The sequence below is a fragment of the Patagioenas fasciata genome, chromosome 2 (assembly GCF_037038585.1).
Source record: "Patagioenas fasciata isolate bPatFas1 chromosome 2, bPatFas1.hap1, whole genome shotgun sequence".
In the NCBI taxonomy this organism is placed as follows: Eukaryota; Metazoa; Chordata; class Aves; order Columbiformes; family Columbidae; genus Patagioenas; species Patagioenas fasciata.
Genome location: NC_092521.1, coordinates 69,671,301 through 69,685,335, shown reverse-complemented (window position 1 = coordinate 69,685,335; position 14,035 = coordinate 69,671,301). Strand labels below are relative to the sequence as shown.

Here is a 14,035-nt window from a genome sequence, read left to right as displayed (position 1 = left end):
GCCCCAGCTCCCTCAGCCACTCCTCATCAGACTTGTGAACACAATATTTGAGGTGCAGCCCCACCAGTGCCAAGGACAGAAGGAGGATCACTTCCTTAGTTTTGCTGACAAGCCAGGAAGCTGTCGGCTTTCTTGGCCACCTGGGCACACTGCTGGCTCATATGCAGCCGGCTGTCAATCAACAACCCCAGGTCCTTTTCCACCAGGCAGCTTTCCAGCCACTCTTCCCTGAGCCTGTAGCACTACCTGGGGTTGTTGTGACCCAGGTCAGGACCCGGCACTTGGCCTTGTTGAACCTCATACAATTGTCCTTAGCCCATTGATCCAGTCTGTCCACTTCTCACCACATCTACAGAAGTGTTTTAGCATCCATAAGACGGGAGTCCATAGCTCTTCTCAATGTGATAAAGAGTGATAGGAAAAGCCTTTAAATGATTTTATTCAAGCATCCTGATAACAAATATGTTATTGATATAGTCAAATGCATTTTTTATTAATGGACATATATAACAATTCAGCATATTCCCTTCAAAGTAGTATAAAAGCATCTGCTTTGCTATTTGAACCAGTTAGCCTTGGTATTGATGACTGTTAAAGAAAAAAAAGTTTATCAGACACTGTGGACAAAAAGTTACCACTTCAAGCCAGACTTTAAAACATTTTCAAACAAACAAAGAAATGAACAACCCCCCATAATCAGTAAATGAATTAAACCCAGAATTGAGGCCAGCTCACACACCCTCATAACAGTTTTGTGGAGAACCCCTTTGACAGGTTATTCCAAACCACTTCAGCTGCCTTAGATTTTCTTCTCTGCTATAGGTCAGAAGGCAAACTAAAAGCAATAATAAGGACTGAAAGGTCTCAACATGCTCTTTATTCATGCCTCTATCCTTTCATCCACTGCTATTTACTTTATTCAGGTTCAGGGTTAAATATCTCCCTCAGTCCAGTATTAAGAGATTTTTCAATTGTTTAGCTGAAATAAGTACCAATCTGAGGTTTCAAAGGCTGATAAATGTAATGGAGGAGATGCTATCATCAGCTCTCTGATTGTGGCAGGTAATGCTCCTACACATTTAACCAAAGCAGTTAGCCCTCTTTACAAGGGAATGCATTTATTTAGGATTTCACACTCTTCAGAAGCTTTTTAAAACTACAAGAACATTACGAAAGGCTGTTTTCTGATCCCTGGTCTCCACACATTATCATAAAGCAGAACATCCTTACTTGTTGGAGCTCGGTCAGGCTCCTATTGAAGTGGATGAAAACTGCTATTGATTTCAACATGAGCAATACCTCAAGCATCTAACAGAACACTCCTCACAGAAGTCCTGCTCTGTGAGGAAGAAGCCACTAGAATATTTCAGATAAATCCTGACAATAATCCCCCACAGACACTAGCAGAAATTATACCAGCCTGAAAAATACATAGTCAGTGTCTCTCAGGACTCAGGTCTCTTTTACATAATGATGCACTTTGTGCCTTTATATAGGAAATAAAACAGTGCACTGGAGAAGGGAGGTTCAGACATTACACATTAACTGTGCACATACCTGAGTATGAAACACATATTTCAGGAACATATTTCGTTAACCTGGCACGTTCCACATGTGGAAGCACGCCATGGTGCAAGCCTCCTACACAGCCAGTGGTGCAGGTTTCCCTGGCCAAGTGTCATCTCCTGTACCTTTCAGGAGAATCACTGACCCATAGCAGAAATCACAGAGAGGTTGTGCCTTTGGGGTGCTGAGCCAGACAAGCACCATGATACCCTGGAGTCAACAGGCACATGATGGTCATCCTCCACATAGAGCTTCTGACTTGAAGATCATCTCAAAGCTTTACTTGAGACTTCAGTGTTAGCTCCACATTAAGGGCTTCAAAGATACTTGAACAGTGGGAGCCACTGAAAAGTCATGAGACTCCTTAGCAAGCTAGAAAGCCTGCACTGGCCTCTTATGCCTTATGCCAGGCTACCTGCCCTCTGCCTGGGGAGATAAAGACCTGGTAGCAGATGTGTTGTGGAAACGATCTACCCAGGGAAGTCCACTGCAAAGAGACCTTTGCCAGGTTTACACTATCTTCACAAAGTTAATGTGACTGGAGAATTTCAATTCCATAAAGTACTGACAAGATCAAGATGGCAGACTCAGCTTGTTTATAAATCTCAAATGTAGTTAGCTCTGCATAGACTCGGTCTACTGCACAAATATGCCCTAAGCAGTAAATGGAAAGGTCTGTCTTCCAACTCTTCACAGCTGAATATCCCCCAGCCTGTATTATAATATCCTCTGCCTGGAGAGAGGCATCAGCCTTTGATAGTTAGAGGATCATAGACTAATTTAGGTTTGACCTCCCGAGGTCATTCAGTTCAACCTCCAGCTCAGAAGAGCAGTAACTTTAAAGCCAGATCAGATTGTTCAGAGCTGAGCCCAGTCAAATTCTAAACATCTCCAAGGATGGAGATTTAACAGTCTCTCTGGGCACTCGCTCCAGTGTTTGATTACCTTCATCCTGAAAAGTTATTTCTTTATGCCCAGTCAGAATTTCCCTTGCTGCAGCCTATGACTGTTGTCTCTTCTTTCACTTTGTACCTCCGCGGTCGGGAACTGCACTACAATTTCACAAACGTGCTTTTTCTGGGAATTTCCATAAGACTTATAGTGCTACATTTTATCAAATAAAGAACAAAATGAGAAAAACAAAACAAAAAACCAGACACATAAAGCTGCTTTCCACTGAAGTGTGTCAAAGTACAGATGTAAGTAAACTGCTGTGAAAAGTCATAATCTGGAAAGGTCGTTGTTTGAAGATAGCTGCCTGCACAGTGGGACTGTGTCTCCTATCTAACAAAAAGCTTTCAGGTGTACACTAAACTCTCTTTTTTGATTCCTCCCTTAATCTGTATTACTTTTCTGCACCAGGTCAAGTTGCCGGGTCCTCAAACACAGCAGGAACTCTTACTGCATCAGGTCTCAATAGATTTTCCTATTGCATTTTTGCGATTGCGAGGTAGCCTAGATGTGCTTGATGTACTTGGAGAACAGTCTGCGTATTTTGTTTTTTCCAAATCAGGCTGGAATAATCCAAAACACAAGACTTCGATAAACCAGTTACACTTAAGTCTCATCCTCATATTGACGAATATGGATAATAAATCTAGAAAGAAATACTAGGCTACAGCCATAGGAAATATGATCAGACTTGTGCCCTGAGTATAAATCTTGAACTTCACTCTTCCAGTATGAGAGTTATGTTAACTGACCTGTGAGTTTTTCCAGAACATCAAATCCATGTTTCAGAGCAATGATATCAAGAAAAGAGACTGTGCCGTCTTCAAACCTAAAGAATGGAATAAATGAGCACAGTAAACAAATCATGCAGCTACAGTACAGACTTTAAATCTATTTTGAGATTTATTATTTTATATTCAGTGAATCTAACTTGCAGAGTGGGAACTCTTCCCTTTGGGATTCATCTTCCGGTCTTGTAGTGTTCTATGAAGCAAAAATACATTCTTCAAAGCTACAGAGGCTTATATGAACAGTTATTAGCACAGAGAAGGTTGTATTTCCCCTGCATGGGCTGCTTGTGTGTTTTGGATTTTAAGAGTAGTGGGTAACAGTTATGTCTTATGAGCTAATGTCACAAGGTCCTAAGTTACTTTGTGACAATGCCAGAAGATGTCAGGAGAAGGTGAGGAGGCAGGTGGAAACCTTGTGTTTGCCCCCTGACCCTGACATGATTACATCTAGTACAGTGGAGTTAGAAAGCAAGAAGAGACTTTCCTTATCTGGAGCAAAGAGGGAGATCACTAACAAACCTCCCTCCATGTGCTCGTCTTGGAAATTAAAATAACTGACCTGTAACAAGAATGCTACACAAGGATGGGGGAAAACACGCACCCCCTACCAACATCTTTTAAAGGAAACACCAAATGGAAACAAAAATGCCGGATTTAATGAAGTACTGCAGCCATTCCCACAGTTCAGAAGAAGAAGGTGCAGCTCAAAGGTGGGGATGTATTCAGGAAATGGTGTCCAAAAGAATTCAAGGGGGTAGAAGGGACACCATATCAAGCATCAAATACATTTTTTTAGGCTTTGTGTGCACCGCAGTCTACAAGAAGTTTTATGGAGCGATCATTCACCAAAAAGGGGAATGCAGAATAGTGCTGAACAACTGATGAAGTCAAAGCTGTACAGAACTCACTACCAGGTAAGTTTGAACCTGGGGTCACAGCAAGTCTCCCAGAAAGAGGGAGCTATCTCCAAAACTGTTAACACTGGATAGGAACCCACCAGCAACAACCCCAAATCTCATGTGTCAAGTTTAATTTTAAACTCTGACCATGAGGGTGAGACCTTCCCAGTAACTTGATGTTCCTTGAATCTTTCTCAGAAAGGGATGATGATGTCCACATTGAAAAATGACTGAGCAACATGGAGCAAAACGGAGGCACTCTTGAGGAAAATAATTTACATGCACACATAACAGACAAGAAAACAAGATTTTTTTTTTTTTTAATTCTGGATATATCATTTTTCATAACGCATGTACAAAGCTTTCGGTGCCACAATTAAATATGTTTTGTGAAAAGGGTCAAAAGTTAAAAATGTCAGACTTCAAATGCTTTATTTAATAAAACAAACCTCAATAGAATAGCATAATAGCTCTCACTTCTACAGTGATTTTTGTTACTTATCTTCTATTTCATTTTTCTAATATTATCAAATAATTCAAACACTGCAAGTTGCACTGTCAGGCGAAGGACATCTAAAACTTCCAAAAATATTTTGTAAAGTTCCACACACAAAAAGAATGCAAGAGTATTTGTATATATGGTAATATGTTCATCTGGGATGAAAGAAGACAGATAAAGACAGCAAATCATCATAAGCCAAGTGGTAAGAGAAAAGTCGTAGAGTGCTACAAGGATGAACGGCCCAAAAGAGATCACTCATGCTTGCATATTTCAACAAAACAAAGGCAAAAGAATCCTTCTTGGGAATTTCTGAATCTTGCCTAATAATGTCTATTTCTCCTGAACGTCAGGGAAGAAACCTTGCTGCTTGTCAGTGATGAAATTTAAAATCGCCATTTGTGACTTGAAAGAGACCTAACACCAGGAATATTTTCACAGAGACCTGTGAACCAGTATCTGAGGGAAGCAATACTCCATCCAAACAGCCAGAAAAATTGGGGGAAGAGGAGGAAGAAGAGATAAGGCAGAGGTTAACATTGGTTTTGGAATTAAAAGCAGAAAAACATTAAAAATTTGCACTGTTTGCAGGAAATGTCACAGTGGTCCCACACAGCTGCCAAAGAGAGATTACGGAAAGGATCCATGAGAGGGAATTGACCTGCCCTGCTCAGTTACCGGCGATGGCTGGCAAAGGAAATAAAACACTGGGAACGAAAGATCAGGGCAGAGACACTGGCACTGGGCCCATCAAGAAGAGGGCAAAACCCTCAACAACCTTATCATTACCAGAATAGAAAAGCGCTTGAAAGGGCAACCCAGGTGCCAGTCTGGATCTTCAAAGGCCTCCAGATCTCACCTATAGTAAAAGTGGAAGCGAAAATTTGATTTCTGTTCATTAGATATGATTATTAACTAAGCAGACAACTGCAGTACATCCATTGCTAAGCAATAGAAGAGATGTGTGAACTGTTCTAAGACCTTAAAGATTTTCATGGAAACAGTTCAGAGCTTAGGAATCACTTTCTGCTTAGAAAAAAAGAAAGCAAACACAGTTGTGGGGTTTTGGTCAAACATTATGCTCCAGAGCAGCACAATCATTGTGACAGTATGTGCATCCTGCATTGTTTTGTCAGACTTGTGTTATTTCTTCGAGCTCCATCGCAAGAACCAGAAGCCATAAAATAATTGAAAATAACGCTAAACACATTTGCTCAGTCTCCCCTTTTGCAATTGGGTAGGTCTCTCCTTTTACAATTTAGATATGGACTATTTTGCAACATTCCTCGCTTCGATTTCATATGTTCATACAGACCCTTCTATTTCTGTATTACCAGCTTTCCATTTCTGATAAAGAAAGCAATAACATTTCATTATTCCTATAATATGTATATTTACAGTACTTCCAGTCCACTTGACTCTCACGGATATTCTTCAGATTTACTGAACACTTGATATGCAATTTCATGTAAAGCTCTCATTTCACCCATATTTCCAGACATTGAATTGATCATTTTGCTTTATCCCCAGAGAAATTTATAGAAATCATCTATAAATTCTGATGTTTAGCAAATTAAGCCTTAAGTGCTATAGCATTTTTACTTAGTATCACAGTGAAACATGATGCTATGAAGGGTAGCTATTCTCCTCTTGGGACACAGAGAGCTCTCTCCCAGAATATTTAGGATTAGAGAGCAAACATGCTCCTTGCATTGCAAAACATTGACTTCCAAGGACTACTTTTCTGTTTGATGCAACTGATGCTTCAAATAAATTTTTTCCCCACTCAATGGCAGTTCCAGTGTTAGAATAATCAGTTTAGGATGAAATTCATTTGAATGCTGATCTAGAAGCCATTTCCTGTGGTAATAAAGGTTGTACAGCTGATGGCATATAAAGGATACTTAAAAAGGCTAATACTGCAGAATATCAACCCAAGAAACAAGCAGCTTACCTCTCTCATCTAGTTCTTATTATAATTGATCCCACTTAATCACATCTGGGATGAGCTCAATTGCTCAGCTGATTGTGTTTGTGAAAAGCTGATAGCATTTCACATCAACCTGCTACCTGGCAAACTGGTTAAACAGCTCATGTCATAACGAAAAACAGAGCAGCCTGCCTAAATTTATCACAGAGTTACGAAGCTGATGAGCTCTTCTTTTCCAAATCACACAAGACCTCTGTTTCTTGAAGCAAAAATTTTTCTTTTGCATAATGAGAGAAAACTCTTGCTTACAGAGAGAGCTCTCAGCTTTAGGATCTTCCTAGAGATGGACACAGGCTAGTCTTTCTTTAAAACCTTGCCCAATTGGTTGTTGTGACACTTCTCTGTTAGGTTTCTGCAAACAAATGTTAGTTCCTAAAGCCACCATCCCACACTTCAGGGCAACTGAGACAAAGAAGGAAACTGTGACATCTTGGGCAGTTTGAATTTGTCCTCTCCTTAGCCAGGTCACCTTTATACGGAAATATGATGATGAAGATTCATGGCCTGGACAGATATGATTGGAAATAAAGTGCTTAAGGGCTAAAAAAAAACAACTCATGTTTAATGAGAAGACTTAGCAAAATTTGGTGGAAAACAAAAATATTACCCTGGAGCTGAACAGCACTGACTTATGTCGGAAGTCCAAAAGGGCCAACTGGTGGTGAAATATCTCACATAATGTGAGTTATTCTGTCTATGGATGGAAAGTATACAAGGCACAGCTTCTAGGTATTTTGGGTGAAAGCACCTGCTTCTGGATTCTGGGAAGGCTGACTAGCTTAGAAGGCGGATGAGCAATTCACCTGGTGTTTGTCAAGTCGTTCGCCCAGGTAAAGTAAAACCAGATACAGAGCCACTGCACATGCCCACTTTCTATCCAGAACACAGCCCAGATCTTTGAAACTTTGACAAAAATCCCATTACAGGGTCAGAAATAACCCTGCTCATTTGAGAGCATTGCTGAATCAGTGCAAAGTGCAATTAGGGAGTGCGGGGGGGAGCCTCCCTGTCAGCCAGCTTCCACTCTCCTTTACACTGCAGTCACGACTCCATTTAGGTCAAACGAGCAGAAGTCATTCCTGAGTTTCTAAAGCAGGTAAAAGTGAAACCAAATCCACAGAGAAAGCATATTTCTTGAATAAGCTGCTTTTATTTTTTCTTTTTTTTTTTTTTAAACACTCCTCAAGAGTAGAGCTGCCCTTTGAAGTGAGATGTTACATGAATTCCTTTCATCTTTTCCATTCATTTATTTTCATCTAATTAAACAGTACAACAATACAGAGAGGTTCTTGGTATGCATTTAAAAGTAGTTCATTCAGGTCCTATTTTTCACCTCTTAGAGATATTCCATATCACCTCCACATGAAACGACTGTCTTGACAAATTTAAGTTTTACATTTTATAAGTTTACCTGTTTATTCTGAATTCACATTTGCTGGAATTACCATAGCACCACGGGTATACAGTGTCAAGCCTATGGCTGTAGGAACAGACTGTTTTCAGTCAGATTTGTCTTCTTAGGTTAGTAATTGCCACCTCTGATATTAAAAGGGGAATGAATCTTAATTGGTCTCACTGCTTTCTAACATCAAAAACCAACATTTGCAAAAGGAGCTATATTTGTTTAGCTTTTCTTTAACTTAAAAGAAATAATTCCTGGTCTATGAAACCTTTAGGGCCCTGTTCTGCTCTTCAGCACATCTATCAGCTTCTCCTGAGACAAAGTTCTTAGGTGCTTTTCCAGAGTGTTTGTGGGACTCCAGAGGACACACTTCCCTCATTCTCTGCCTTTGTCTCTTCATTTTTAGCAGTTTGCCAGTTGTCTGCATTATTAGCTTTCTTAACTGGGTGAAACCTTGGTCACATTAACATCAACAACTGAATTTTAAAGCAGCATCACGTGAGACCAAGCATTCATCTGCGGGCTTTTTGATCCCCTACTAGTAAAGCCTCAGGTACACATGACCTTTGGACTAAATATGACACTGGAGGAAGTAAATAAAACTAGGAGATGGCCTGTTGTAACGGGCATGTATGCTATCGTCAAACTATGCTTTCATAATAATCCAACTTTTGCATAACTGCCTGCACAGAGGCATGCTACAGTAAGCCAAGAATGTAAATGCTAGGAGGGCAGTAATAAATTATAGACTTCTGAGTAAGACACCTACTCTCACTTCAGCAACTCCTTTTAATCTCTGTTAGCAGCATATTACACGTTCATGAGCAATGACTGTTTCTCACACAACGAAAGGAGAATTCCTATCCAGTGCCTGAACAACTGCCACTTGTGGAGGAGAAAATTGAATAAAAAAATCAATCCATTTTTATTTCTCAAATGTCCCTGTGTATCTCTTATGTGCAATTTGGTGAACTTCTAATTGGTAACTTTGCTCACTACTAATATGTAGAAAAATCTTCCCCTTTCGCAGCAAAGGGTGAGCAATCCTTGAGTCTGTTACTCAAATCAGGTTGAATGACACTTTCTGATTTTGCAGATTATTATCTTCTCAGGGTTCTGTCTTTCAGTAAAAATCACACTTCTGACAACTATGCATCACAGTTACTTTCAGTTGTATGCAATTTTAAAATAAAATTAGATTCTCCTACTAAAAACATTTTTACAACTATTAGTTCGTTATATATATTTTAAAATATATATGCTTAAAACATATATTTATATGAGAGCTTTGCCCGCAATCATTTAAATCACACAACAATGAATAAGTTACATCTCAGAGAAAACATACTCCCCCCACCAGCCCCTACATGGACCCTCCAAAGTCAAAGAATAATAAACCTACTTTTTTTTTTTTGGCCCCGCTGGAACAGTCATTGGTCACAAAAAAAAATCCTGTACCACATTTGTCACGAGCTAAAGGTTCCCTTCCAAATTCACAAAGCAGGCCAATGTGTTTTCATTGCGTTGATGGGGGAGAAACAAAATAATCTTCCTCTTTAAAATTCCCCCATGCAAAGAGATATTTCCTTGAGGCATATTATATTTAAGTTTTCAGGAACATGAGGCCTGCTGGTTAACTGGCCTCGAAGAATAGTATGTTCAACTATCAGCTAATTAGCTTGTGATTTATACTCATTCATCTTAACTTGTAACTTATTAATGTCAACAAGAACTCCATTAAGGTGTAATTCAGTGTGAGCAAGCATATTGCAAATTATTTCTGTATCTGTCTTGAGTATTTAACATTTGATATGCATTACTCTCTTACGATTAAATATCAATAATACAAGTGTTCACACGTCTGTTTCCCGTGGGAAGGTAATATCCAGATATAACCCCAAGTAATAGTTAAAGTGAGCAATTTGCAAAGTGTATTTGCATAAACTGTTCACTGATCAGTTATGAGTAATGAATCATTAATAAAAATTCAAAGCCCTTTCTTTGATTTTCTCCTTAGGAGGAAAGAAAGGATGAAAGACAATCATCTGGAGATTAATTTTTCATAGGCAATAATCTGACCAGTTGTAATAATTTGTCCATGCTTAGTATAAACAGATTTGTCTGTTTCCTCATGAAGATTGAGATGAAATCTTTCATCCTTAAACAGGTGCTAAAGACAAATCAATTTAAAATTTGGCAGACAAAAAAGGCTCCACTTGAACATTAGTTTATTCTTAAAAATCTGCACAGAAAAATACTTCTGTTTAATCATATGTGCCAGTGAGGAAGACCCAGATCAATGACTTTTGATAATGTTAGCAGTAGCTTCTCCTCAGATAAAAGAGAAAAATCACTACGATTGCTTTCCAATGGGTGGGCTCCATCCTACAGAAAGGACTGTGCCTCAAAGCAGGGGTTACTGCAATACATAAGCCTTATTTCCACTGCAGATAAAAGTGAATCCAGCAACACTTCTGAACGTTTTATTTCCACAGTTGGGGGAGTGAAAAGATTTCTCTGATCCCATCCAGAAAGCTTCTTTCTCTAGCAATAAAAATTCTTTCTGGACCTAATTTTCACAGGTAATATATACCCAAGATTAGCAGAATCCATAGGGAGCTGTGAATGAAAACAGGTTCTTCACTATTAACCTCATGGTATTAAACCATTCCATGTAGAGCCACCACTTGGGGTAGATTAGCTCTTCCTTCATGGCAACCTGAAAACTAACTTAAAGAATTCCAAATGTTGGCACTGTCAGTAAGACAGAGGCTCAAAATGTGCTCAGCATAGTGGTACCACGAAAAAGAAAAAGGAGGTGGGGGAATACAGGTTCTTAACAGAAATGAGTATTTTTGCTGGAAGGCAGGAAGTTAAAAAAATTAAAAGAAATAGAGACTTTTCATCTTCCTCCAGCACTGCCTATTCCATTAGTTTTCCAGCTACAAAGAAATATAGAGAAAGTTCCTGTCTAGACTTCTCTGATGCAGCTGCAAAATAATCTAAGTCAAAACTCATAGGGACAGCAGTGCTTCTTGCAAGATTTCCCTTTGGCATGACTCAGGACTGCTCAGAATCTCCCCAGATGCCGGGTCTTGCTAAACTCAGGGTGAACATTCAGGTCCAGATCTTCTGCTGCTAAAATCCAGGGAAGTGTTGAAGGCAGCACAGACTTGTTGGACTCTGAACCACATGTGCACCTGGCGGCTGTCTTCATGGGAAACTGCACTTCTTAGCATCTTTCCACTCATCGTTGACTCAGATTAAGTACAAGAAAGAAATAGTTTTATTTTTTATAAAGTGGAATGAGTATTAAATGGATGTCAGAAGCCTTCATGCATGTGCTGAATATTTAATAGCTGTCAGCAGGAATATGATGTCATCAGTGTCTGTGGTCTTTTACATCTGATGTGAATATGCGCATATGTAGAACTGCCCATAGCTGGTGGCATATAGCAACTGCAAGTAGTAAAAAGTAAGTACTAAGCAGCTAAATTAAGTTTAATGTATTATATATGTACCAACAATACCCTGTGTATCCAGAAAGGACGGCAGCTTGATAGGACTGGCATTATTAAATTACTTCTATAAAGCAATTTAGGTTCACAATACGGTCTGATTAGCTAGTTTGCATGTTGAGACTTTTATGATAACATCAAAGCAGAATGAGGAGACACAAATACAAGGAAAACTTCAGCTAATGAGATGTGGTGGTTTAACCCCAGCCAGCAACTAAGCACCACACAGCCACTCACTCATTCCTCCCTGGTGGGATGGAGGAGAGAATCAAAAGACTAAAAGTGAGAAAACTTGTAGGCTGAGATTAAAAAAAACAGTTTAATAGGTAAAACAAAAGCTGGGCACGCAGGTAAAGCAAAACAAGGAATTAATTCATCTCTTCCCACTGGCAGGTGTTCAGCCATCTCCAGGACAGCTGGGCTCCATCTTGCATAATGGTTATTTGGAAGACAAATGCCATCAATCTGAACATTCCCCCCTCCTTACTTCTTTCCCCAGCTTTTATACTGATCATGACATCATATGATGTGCAATATTTCTTTGGTCAGTAGGGGTCAGCTGTGTTGACTGTGTCTTTTCCCAACATTTTTCTCCCTGCCTTCTCCATGGCAGGCCGGTATAAGAATCCGAAAAGTCCTCGACTGCTTAGCAACAACTAAAACATCAGTATGTTATCAACATTATTCTCATACTAAATACAAAACATGGCACTACAGCATCTGCTGGGAAGAAAATTAACTATATCTCATCCAAAACCAGGACATAAGGCATTCCAAGGTATACATGCAACCTTTTTAGGCATAGGAGATGCACTCAGCTGAGATATTCACGAGGAAAAAAATATATTCTTTCTGTCCCACTCTCATACTTGAAAAAAAAGACCTTTACTTAGTAAGAAATGCTACACCAAACCAGGTGCATCCTAGCAGTCAACTGGTTTACTACAAAACCTATCAAGCTATCTTTCCAATGTTTTTTAAATTTTTCGGCATTGTTATGAGGGTTACTGGGGCATCACGCTACCCTGTGAGGTCAACTGGTAGCATCTCACTCAGAAGATGAGGACAGGGAAGTTGAAGAAGTGACTTTTTGCAGGACCTGCTCTGACTGATTTGCCAAGCTTGGTCTGGAAATTGGCAGTTACCCATTTTCCGGAAAATTGAACTCACAACAGTGATTCTGAATTAGCAAGTATTCCTAATTTATAACTGTTTTAAGTAGTCTGCAGCTTATACTGAAGAAAGCCAAGAGCCCTTTCCGTGCAATTGACTCTCCTCTTCAACAGGATGGCAATGACGGACACCCGAGAAAGATCATGTGTTTATATTATAAACAAAGGTAGCTGTTTTAGCTTTGACAGGTGTCGTGGACCTGCACTGATAAGGTCAGTAACTGGAGGAAGTTCTGGAGGTCTTCCAGTCATGAGAGTCCAGAATAAAGGATCACCTTAACCCACGACTCTTCAAAGACTCAGGAAGATTCTGGCATGTTGCCTGATGTTGCTGATGCTTTAAGTAGAGAGCACAGAGACATTATTCCTATTCCAGGCTTTGAGAGGAGTCAGGTACATGAGGAGGCAGCAAGGTAAAGAAACAGCAGAAGGTTAGGACTATGTGCATCAAAGGAGAAATAAAAAGTGAAATATTCATAAAAACATTTGCAATGTAAATAATATTATCCCAGCTATCATCCAAACAGAAAACAGGATAATGAGTGGGTGAAAAAGCACAGATGTTTATAAGCTATGACAAAGTATGTGGGCTACAAAATGGAGGGATTAGAGCCTCTGTAGGACATTTGGCATTAGCATGTGGTAGAAAAATAATCACAGATAGAAAATGTGCTAAAAACTCCACAGAAATATAGGAGAGTTCGTTGTGAAGAAAACAGAACTATTTTGAATTGAAATCTCTTTGGTGAGATGTTCAAAACAAGCAGGACTAGTTCCTGAGATTCTGCTACAGGCTATGTAGCTATGCAGGAAAAAAAAATTCTTGGTAACAACAGATACTTTTCTATCACTCTCACAGAAATAAATACTACTTTGACTTTCCTACGAGCAAAACCAAGATAACAGAAATGGTTGAGCTGAATTATTCCTTAACATCAGAACGAAATACAAATAAACCCCCAAATTATCTGAAAAACGCCTTTTACAAACAGTTATACAATACACAATGGAATACACTGACTGATAGAAACCCTGATCAGAGGGATTACAATTTTATGTTACACATATAGATATGCAACCTCAAATGAGGTTTTCAGTGAGATCAGGGCAAAATGAGACATTAATGAAATTACTTGGTCAGGAAAACTGAAGTCATCAGATGCTTAGATCCAGAGGAGACCTGAAATTACTTGAGGTTCAAAAATTCATAGAATTTGTATACTGAAAGAATGAAAAAAAGAGAGAAA

The 14,035-nt window shown here is 39.3% G+C and overlaps 1 protein-coding gene across 3 annotated transcripts in view; it reads right to left on the bottom strand.

The window, feature by feature from the left end:
- The window catches only part of MOCOS (molybdenum cofactor sulfurase), a 229,557-nt gene that overhangs the window by 100,034 nt on the left and 115,488 nt on the right, over nt 1-14,035 (bottom strand). For all 3 annotated transcript variants that reach the window (XM_065832199.2, XM_071804385.1, XM_071804384.1), the window contains exon 5: nt 3,270-3,346. In XM_065832199.2, coding sequence (XP_065688271.1) covers nt 3,270-3,346 — 77 coding nt within the window. The remainder of the gene's footprint in view (nt 1-3,269; nt 3,347-14,035) is intronic.